The sequence below is a fragment of the Antedon bifida genome, chromosome 4, assembly GCF_963402885.1.
Source record: "Antedon bifida chromosome 4, ecAntBifi1.1, whole genome shotgun sequence".
Classification (NCBI taxonomy): Eukaryota; Metazoa; Echinodermata; class Crinoidea; order Comatulida; family Antedonidae; genus Antedon; species Antedon bifida.
The window spans coordinates 9,612,833-9,623,079 of NC_136229.1; the positions used below are offsets into that span (position 1 = coordinate 9,612,833).

At 31.4% G+C, this 10,247-nt stretch overlaps 1 protein-coding gene across 1 annotated transcript; it reads right to left on the reverse strand.

The window, feature by feature from the left end:
- Positions 1–1,449: 1,449 nt before the first annotated feature.
- Positions 1,450–8,763, reverse strand: LOC144839164 (nose resistant to fluoxetine protein 6-like). The gene is made up of 13 exons (XM_078694479.1): positions 8,460–8,763; positions 7,836–7,997; positions 6,535–6,643; positions 5,882–6,138; positions 5,529–5,696; positions 4,534–4,627; positions 3,870–4,143; positions 3,531–3,610; positions 3,282–3,398; positions 2,981–3,131; positions 2,306–2,495; positions 1,753–1,895; positions 1,450–1,622 (listed from the first exon to the last, which is right to left on the reverse strand). The coding sequence occupies exons 1-13, from the start codon at positions 8,761–8,763 to the stop codon at positions 1,500–1,502; spliced, it is 2,172 nt and encodes a 723-aa protein (XP_078550605.1). The 3' UTR covers positions 1,450–1,499.
- Positions 8,764–10,247: the final 1,484 nt, after the last annotated feature.

The window sequence follows — 10,247 nt, forward strand, 5'->3', positions numbered from 1 at the left end:
AAGAAAGTTAATGTTAAGTTTGTTATTTCGGCCTAAGAAAATGTCAAAATTTGTTTGATTGTCGAAATTAATTTTTTTTAATTCAATATGCAATTAATGATGACTTAATCAACTTTTGTTCTCTTAATTTGATAATAAATCATACATATGATACATACACTTCAAGAAAATGAAATAAAAAATAGGTGTTCCCCAGCATTCTGACGATATATATTAATTTTAAAATTTAGCATATTTTCACTATTTTGTTAACTTATACGTGCGTAGCCTGTCACTTTTGACGTGCTTGTATAACGCAATTTCGAGTTGAAAAGTGAATCAAATATGATGATATTATTAAAGAAAGATTGTAAAACAGAAATCGGGCAAAAAGAGTGCGCATTAACGTTTAACGCGCAGTGCGCGTGCAAAATTCTGCGCACTCGTGGCAATTTTTTAAACGCTTAAAATTGCCTGAAACGTACTCTAATTTCATCGAAAATAAATTTTGACAATTTTAAAACTTTTAAGCGCGCGTACGCATGCGTTATATGCGCTACGCACGTAATTATATTGCCATATGATAAAATATCACCTGAAATTTATGAGTACCAAATTTTGTTTAAAAGTGATTCATGCTTGTGAAGATATGATTACAAACGTGATTTCATTAAATCGCGCGTAGACCGAGTAATTTATGATTGCGCACCGTGAAAACATAACCACATCGATTCCTGGCCATAAGGAATATACTCTGAAAAATTGACTTGGCTAGATGAAACTGATGACAAGATAATTCACGGACAAAATAGTGCTAAGGAAAGAATAAATAAATAAATAAATAAATAAATAAATAAATAAAGATCCTGACAGAATCAAGAGGTTATATGTATATCATGCATATAACCTAATAAATAAATAAATGCATATAACCTAATAATTGGCATACTGTTTTACACTAGGATTTTAAAACTATTCAAAACGCTTAGAAATTGCAAACATTTCTGCGAATTTCTGTGCAATCCCATTCCTTATCTTACTTCTAAATGAATGATTTGTTCTGTTGTACCTTGCAATACAGTAACACTTTATCATGACTACAGTGCACTACAGTTTTAAAATCTGTTTTACCTCTGTATTTGTGCTTTTTATTCGTTTCTGTTTTATACATTTTAATGTAAATACAGAGCTTCGGCTGCGACAGTGATATGAATAAAAGAAACTTGAATACAGCACAATTATTATAGTTTCGGCCTCTAGGAAGGTATCAAACAAAGCAGAAAACATAAATCAGTGTAAAAAAACAGAAAAAAAAATACTAGCATAGGTTTATGCAAAAATTGTGTTAACAAGTTAGTATTATTCAATATCATTATCAAATATGGTTAATAAAGTTTCCTTCGTTATCTATTTTTAACATTTAGAAAAAAATTTAAAACAATGGTTTTAGTTGTACTATCCGTTGTCACTGAAGTAATAAACGTCTGAACATCTAAATTCCGTTAGGCTTAACATCTGATTCATTCTTTCTTTTGCTTTCCAAATATCACTTTCTCCATCCCCATAAAAGGGCCCTCGACCAGAAGAGACATCACGAAGCCATATGCATAGGATAAAACAACCATGCTCACAAAGAAGTAAGACTGAAACAAATTAAAGATATAGATCAGAAATTAAAATGCATTATGCCTTTGTATGTGGTCTATGTTTGTCCTATCTCAGTGATATACAAGTTACATAGTTAGTTTGATATTCTATGTACTCTATACTTACAAGATTAGGAATAGTATAATGAAATGATGTCTTCATTATATAAATGTTAGTCATTACTATATCCGGGTGAACAAGATAGGCTCCATACGACATACGTCCTAATGGACCCCATAACTTCCACGAAAGGAGAGTATTAACATATCCTGAAAATAGGATAACAAATCATTTTGTATAAAAATCAAAAATATGAAATTTATAATGGATGGGGTAATGAAAGCATTTTGGACGCAAACAGTTTTTGAAATAATTATTATGATTCGGGTTCCAGTAAGACGGTAATACAAAATGTATATATTATATTGTTAATAATGACATGAAAAGAAAATACGATAGTGAAAAAAGACAGTTAAAACTTTAGAGTTTAATATGTCGACTTAGACTTTCGTTGTATTGCTAATACGGTAGGTTATCACTATGTAAGCGAGTGCATCAAATCATGGACTTTTAATGTTCCTCATTGCACGCGCTGATGTTTAATGTGAAACCACGCGATAAACCGAAGTGGTATATATCTATTATTGTATTTAACTATGATGATATGTGAACTATTTACCTCCATATCCAGTGGCACAAGCAAACGCCACCCATCCTACAGCTGCTGACCATGCAAACCTTGATACGGTTGTGTAAAATACAGCAACGCCTTGATTCAATTGCCTTTCATATTTGAAGGTACCCCACAATCCATAGATGACAGCCATACCAGTCGCAATGGCTGCGCACCAACCAAGTAAAGCGAATATCTGTTATTTTAATTTTAGTTAAAAATCAGTGAAAATACAGTAAAGTTGAAAGTATTGTTGATACGGATACTTTTGTATGGAAACTATTCATTCTGTCGTGAATAATCTGGTAGTGAAAATTTCCACCTGGACGTAACACACGGAATTTACGATAACTTAACAATACATCAGATATTTATATTACTATTTTTTTTTAAACTATCATGTATTACTCTCCTTGGAAGTCTCAATGATTGCTTAAAAAATATTAGTCAGATATTGGTTTAAACAAAATAAAAACACAATGGCCTACACTGTAATGCACAAAGATGATGAATTATGAAAATAGTTCTTTGGTATTAGCATGGAGGAATCGTACATGATATAACAGACGTAAACCGTGTATAGTATAATTATATAGGTTCATATAATTTTAAATTAGGTCCCTTGTTTTGTGAAAATTATAATATTTAAATTGAATCATAGTAATTACTGAGTTAACTAACCATTGGTAGTTTATACTTCTTTGTATGAACTTTGAACAGGCAAAAACCGACTACCATACCCACCAAATAGGCCGGTATTCTGCAATACGGTTTGCCGTAGATAAGATCGTCATTTCCAGGAGGCAACTCTTGAGTTCGGTTGTTGTAAGGTCTAAAAAAATATTAGTCGATAAAACCAAATTAAAATTACAATCATTGGTTTGTGCGCATGCATTTAAATATTTTTTATGAACTGTTTTTTTGTTGTTAATAGATAACATACTATGAGGTTAATTAGGGGTTTAAGTATTGCTTTACATACTTTTGACCATTTGCACCTCCTTGTACAACGAGTCCCCAGTAAGTTGCAATGTATGCGGTTGCACCAAATGAGGCCAAACACAACGAACATATTGCTGACATACCAAATTTCCAACGTCTGAGATAAACAAATTAAATATACCATTTTTAATTGAATTATTGTTATAATATGCAAATTTGGCTTCCTCGTGGCATAAACTAAATAATTATATTCCGGTACTAATATGTGTTTTATCGAAAGAAAACTTACCTGAGAAGAAGGTAAATAATGAATGGACTAATAATGAAGAATTGCATGTCATTAGCCAAATACCAACACCAGCCAATACACTAAAAAATGATTTAAAAAAATCTAGTTAAACTAAAAGGGTCAGGCATAATTTGTTAATAAAATATCTATAGAAAATCACAAGAAAGGACGAAACGTATGTATATCGGGTTTGACATCGTATATTTTTAATAGGATGAATTAATTTAATAAAACGTTTGTATAATTGCATTGAATGTATACTATCTTGATCAGCTTTGCTTTTAACATATCATTGCATTTTAATACCCTTACAAATGTCTTGTAACAATATTGTTTTACCTGTCTGTTTATACTTCCAGGAAATGGATAAAGATTATTTATATAAAGGAGGTTTGTCCACCAGTAATTGGCACAATTCTCATGTTCATGTTGCATCAACTCATTAAATCCCTGTCCTTTGCCAATATGTGCAAATAAGTTGGCATGCATTGCCAGAACTACCATGTAAAATGGAGTCAACCTCCAGAAACGATGGAAGTAAAACATTGCCCAGTTCATTTTTCCATCAGATTTATGAAGATGTTTGAGTGTTAGATAAGTTATAAGCAATCCACTGAAAGAGAATGAAAATAGACAATCGAATTATATATAAAATCAATAAAGCAAAATAAAAAAAAAATAAATATACACGATTTATGAAAAAAAAAAACAAAATCTAATGAATGAATAATTGGAATTGCTACTATGAAAAAGTCATTAACTCACAACTAAACGCTGATTTAAAAATAACAAAAAAACTATATACTAACTTCAACATTATTGTCTAAACTAAAGCTGGAACTAATCTAGTCTAATTGACATACAATATAATGACGAGACACTCAATGTTTTTATAGATGTATATATGTAATTGGAAGTCCTAATACAAGAATAAAAAACAAATCTTGAACACAACTGATAACAATATTCTTGCATTCATATCTACTTGTTAGATCACACATACCTTAAAACGAAAAAGGAATCCACTGAATACGTTCCGTTTATAATTGCCATGAAGGAAAAATTCATAGCCATTCGATAAACACCACCAGAATTATCTATAATAAATTTACAAAATTGAGACTAAGATATCATTAGAAGTATTTAATAAAAAATGTATGTGTATTAGTTTTTGTTATGCCCAAAACACTAGTTCAGTTCGGCAATGGTGGGCAAAACGGTGAAGAAATGGTGGTGCAAGCCAATCTGTTGCCGTTATATTACATATCGGCATGTACATACATGTACACATATATATGTACTTATCCATGTGTATGGTACAGATACTGTAAAAATACAGTTAGAAAGTACGTATTTTAAATAAAATGCTGATCAGCGTCACTGGTTTGTCTGATCGGTACCCCTTTTAGTATTCCCTGTCAGACAAACTAAGAATTAAAATATAATTCAAAATCAATCATAGCTATCCGAAAAACACCACCAACATTATCCATAATACATTTAGAAAATGGAGACTAAGATATCGTTCAAAATATTTAAAGATGTATTTTCCCAAAAAAACATGAAAATTAAAGATTAATAAATCAAACTTTAAATAAATTGTTTTGTAGTCAATCACGTAGAAAAAAACCGGAACAAATTATTCTTTTCACTTATAAAATTACAAAATAAATGGTTAAATTCAACCAAAAACCCATTAGCTGGCAGCCAATTTGACTATTTTTTACTTTAAGTTACAGTTTTTAGGTAAATACATTTTATTTTATTAGGTTACATTAAAGTGGCATATTCAACAAAAATAATTATTTATTCAGGGGGACAATACATTTTTATTATTAAATTGAATTAGCTCTCCCTATTCCAAATATTATAAATAATATTTCATTACTAAAAAAATATATATTAATTTTATCAAGTTTGATGTTAGATCATTTTCATTTCATTCTTCATCGTCTGAAAACTTATATAACATTATATAAATAATTAAAGTATTAATACCTATTCGTGGAAGTATAAAAGAAGCTGAATGTCCAAGAATAACCCACCACATGCTTAGGACTCGTATACCATTCAGACAATCCAGTTTAGTCGAGTTCGAGTTGACCTTTAAAACTTTTCGGCCATTCGTGAGCGCCGAAAAGCAGAGTAAAACACTGTAAATAGTTCCTATGCATTGTGAAATATAAGTAATAGAAATTAGTATTAGTATTTGGAAGAAAAATCTCAACAACATACCGTGAATGCTAATGAGTGCAATGGAACAAATACTTTGATGAGATGAAAGATGAAAGGCTATTTCTTGAGGCGACGCCGAGTTAAAATACAACATTTCATCTTTCATGTATGCCTACTTTTTCTCGAGGTTTCTTGCACTATTTCCTTCTCTACCATTGGTTTTTCACTAACACCGGCGTTTTCGCGTATATTACCAATGTGTGCAGTTTCCATCTTCGTTTCGAAACTCGTGTCTGTAGAGCCGTATGAGGTTGTCTTCGTCTGTTGATACTTAAGCACCACTGGACCTACATCTTCCTGACTGGTAAACCCCATAATAACTTCAAGGGTAGTGCCAATAATAACCAGTAACAAAAAGATGGACACTATGCATCTAAATAATAGGATTTTCATATTATTATAAAGTTGTAGACATTTTGAAATATGATTCAATGGACACTACTGATTTATCTAACGGAAAATTATTTTGGCAGAAACTTATTCTTCAACAAGGAAATAATATAAACAAAAAACAAACATTCATAGTACATTTTAATTAGGTAAAATATACACAATGATATTAGAATGTTTTATATAGTCATTGTATCTCTCTATTTCCGCCTAGTATCATTAGGTATAACTGATAATACAACACCACATTTGCCAAATGAAACTAGTAGTAATACTGAACCTGATACAGGCACCACATATTACCAAATATTCCTATGATACTTCGGAAATAGATTTTATGTGGATATTTAACACATGAATTATGTACTTTATCACTTACAGTGTTACAATGGCACCGGCTTCCCAAGGCACCTCATCAATACATTGGTAGACAAAGTTATTGTATTCTCTACCTTTCTTTGGCCATGGAATACGGTAATCGACAAGAACTAAAACAATGAAATTAACATCATTTAATAAACACGTTATTAGTTGTAATACATGTCATGGCCTTATACAAATCGTATTGATGTGTTAGTAGCCAGAACCATGCAGTGGACGAGGTTCAAAAATTGGTTACAAACACGTTTTATTGTTTGTGTGGGTTACTTTTTCTATTGCTTTTTTGTATATAGTATTCTACAGATACGTGTTATGTTGGCCTGTCGGAGTCGCCTAACTTGAAAAAGTTGTATACCAACTTTGTGTTTGCTTGAGACAGCAAGTTTGTGACCTTGTGAAAGCAACGTGGCGGCAATGGATGACTAAGATGAAGTAACTTATATAATAGGCCTAGTAAGTAAACAATGGATAACTATTGCTTGTAAAACTAAATTCTACTATAACATTGTTGTTAAAAATAAAACTTGTTGTTACAAATCTGTATATTTACTTTGTATAGTGATTTGTTTTAGATCTTCATTGCTGCAAGTCACTGGAACACAATAAGACGTTCGGATCTCCTAGCAGGGAAAATAATAGACTTTTTGAACATCATTACTGAAATTGATAACTATTCTTAGTTCGATCAGTATTTTAAAAAGTGATATCATTACAGAATTGACAAAGAAAATGAAATTTATGTTTAATAATTCATGAGAAAAAAAGAAAATAACAATATACATTGAAGGAATATATTTCAAATGATGTGTTTAAAAAAATTGCATTGCACTCTGTCATACTTGCTCACTCGGGTCTACCTCTTCTTCTGCATATCCTCCATTTTTTCATTGGCCGTCTTAAAACATGTGTGATGTCTTGTGGCGCAGCTCTAGCTCTGCTAATTTTCAGATGGCCGTCCTTAAATCTTTATCTGTCGCTCTCTATAATCCCAAGGCAATCTAACAATTGCTTTGATAATCCCATCTTCTTTTTTTAATTCATTTCTATTTTGCGTTTTCTTTTATTTCTTTACACATGTATTTTTAAGCCCACAAAAAAAAGTTACATGTATAGGCATATGTGCTTTACATGCATAACTATCACCTTATTGTACCAGAATTTGTTTTAAAGAAAAGTATAAATTTTCGTAGCTTGGTATTTAATGTGCTTTCCTTCCAATCCCAAGGCCCATGGTTAAATCCCGGCCTAGTACCAGGGATGCAACTCACGACTCTTTCAGCTGCACTCCCTAAAAAATACTTACAACTGGTAAATGAAATACAAGACCACATTGCTTTGTTTTGAAAACGGCATCCAAACTGTCTTCTGGTACTCTAACACAGAGTTCGTAATTACCAAAATCCCGGAAGTACAAATTGTAGAGGGCTTTGATGTCCGGCAGTTGCCCGTTGGAATAATACACTAAGAAGAGAAACAATGAAGCAATGATTATTATTAATATTATAATTCATATTAATACAAAATACTGCACTATGTATTTGATAGAAAGAACCCCTCTATTGGAACACCGCTTTTTAAGGGACTCTTTCCCACGAAAAGTGTAAGAGGCAATAACACTACGGCCATTCAAGAGAAACTTACCCATAATATACCTATATTAAGGGGACAATTTGATGGGTCCCAAAATGTCCCCTTTATAGTGGTTCTAATGTAGTATTTTACAGATACACACATAACACACATATTGTAATGCTAACTAAGAGCATTCTCATCAACCGCGGCCTGCTAGACAACACTAATGATTGTTTACGTGGTGCTTAGCTTTGGTATAGACCTACTTGGAATTGAAACATTTGTCTACGCACATCGTTATTTTACACCCGAATTATTACATACGTCGATTTATTAGACAACCTAACTTACTCCTTAAAGCGTAGTCTGCATCAGATTCCAATCCATCTAAGAAAACCAACATGTCCTCTCGGCACTCTTCGGAAATATTTGCATTCTTAATAGAATTGTTGTATTTCGGGCTGAATATGTGTGGTAGCTCCTCCAACAAGTCTACTTTTGGTCCGTCTAATATCGGCTGGTCACGAAATTCCAACTGTCTAATTTCTTTGCGTACATCAGCAAAGCATATCGCTTCTTCAATGCCATTTACATTTATTGGAATGATCACGATACATGCAAGAATTGCATGTAATACTTTTACCTTTACAGACATGATTTCCACTGTTTTATATCAAATGACCTTATGATAATTGTTAACCAACGTGATGTTTAGTCATGGTGGGTATCAATGGTAGATTAGATTTAACAAGCAAACAAATCGGCTGATTGGACAAATTGATATGAATTAATGAGCGGTAATAGGTACCGTACGTTTATTTAATATAACCTCAGTAGTTATTTTGACAGAAACAGATACTGTTGGATTTAAAACCTAACATTATAAATGTGCTTTATTACTACAGAATAGTAGAGAGTGACGGTTGTATTTTGGATCTAGAAACCATCAAAAGTGTATTAAGGTGGGGAGTGAGGAAACACCTCCCAATATCCCTGCATGCACACAGTGACAACCTTTGGAATATGAAGAGATGTTTCATTTGTTATTACTTTGCTTTATTGATTATGTGCATTGAATCTTATAAACAACATTGTATTGAATTGAAAATATGACAATGGTCGTGTTTTTAATCTTAGGAACACACATACATTATTTTGTAGTCTTTCCTCCCATTAGGTCCTCTCCCCTCCTCCAAAAAAAAAACCAAACAAATTAATAAAAAAAAAAAAAAAAAAGGGAAAAAAAACACAAAACCAACAAAATAACGACGATATCTATGTTTTATTGGTTCAGTTTAATCATATGCCAAGAAACAGTGTAATTTAATTCAATCTCTTATTTTGGAATTCATAGAAAATACACTTAATTACGTATTAAATTAAGTTATGATTCATATAAAAAAATATTAATAATTTTAATATATATTTATAATTATTTATTTATATCCATTAATAAATTATTTCAATTATTAAATTTAATTTGATTTAATTTTATATATTTGAATGAAATGAAGATTTAAATATTTACTTAATTTATTATAATTTAAATAAAAACAATCGAATTCTATAATCACTTACAACCTAGTATGCTTTATTTATTTTTTTGTTTTATAAAATTGATGACTTTATAAATTATTAGGTTATATGCATGATATGCATATAACCTCTTGATTCTGTCAGGATCTTTATTTATTTATTTATTTATTTATTTATTCTTTCCTTAGCACTATTTTGTCCGTGAATTATCTTGGCATCAGTTTCATCTAGCTAAGTCAATTTTTCAGAGTATATTCCTTATGGCCAGGAATCGATGTGGTCATGTTTTCACGGTGCGCAATCATAAATTACGCGGTCTACGCGCGATTTAATGAAATCACGTTTGTAATCATATCTTCACAAGCATGAATCACTTTTAAACAAAATTTGGTACTCATAAATTTCAGGTCATATTTCATCATATGGCAATATAATTACGTGCGTAGCGCATATAACGCATGCGTACGCGCGCTTAAAAGTTTTAAAATTGTCAAAATTTATTTTCGATGAAATTAGAGTACGTTTCAGGCAATTTTAAGCGTTTAAAAAATTGCCACGAGTGCGCAGAATTTTGCACGCGCACTGCGCGTTAAACGTTATTAC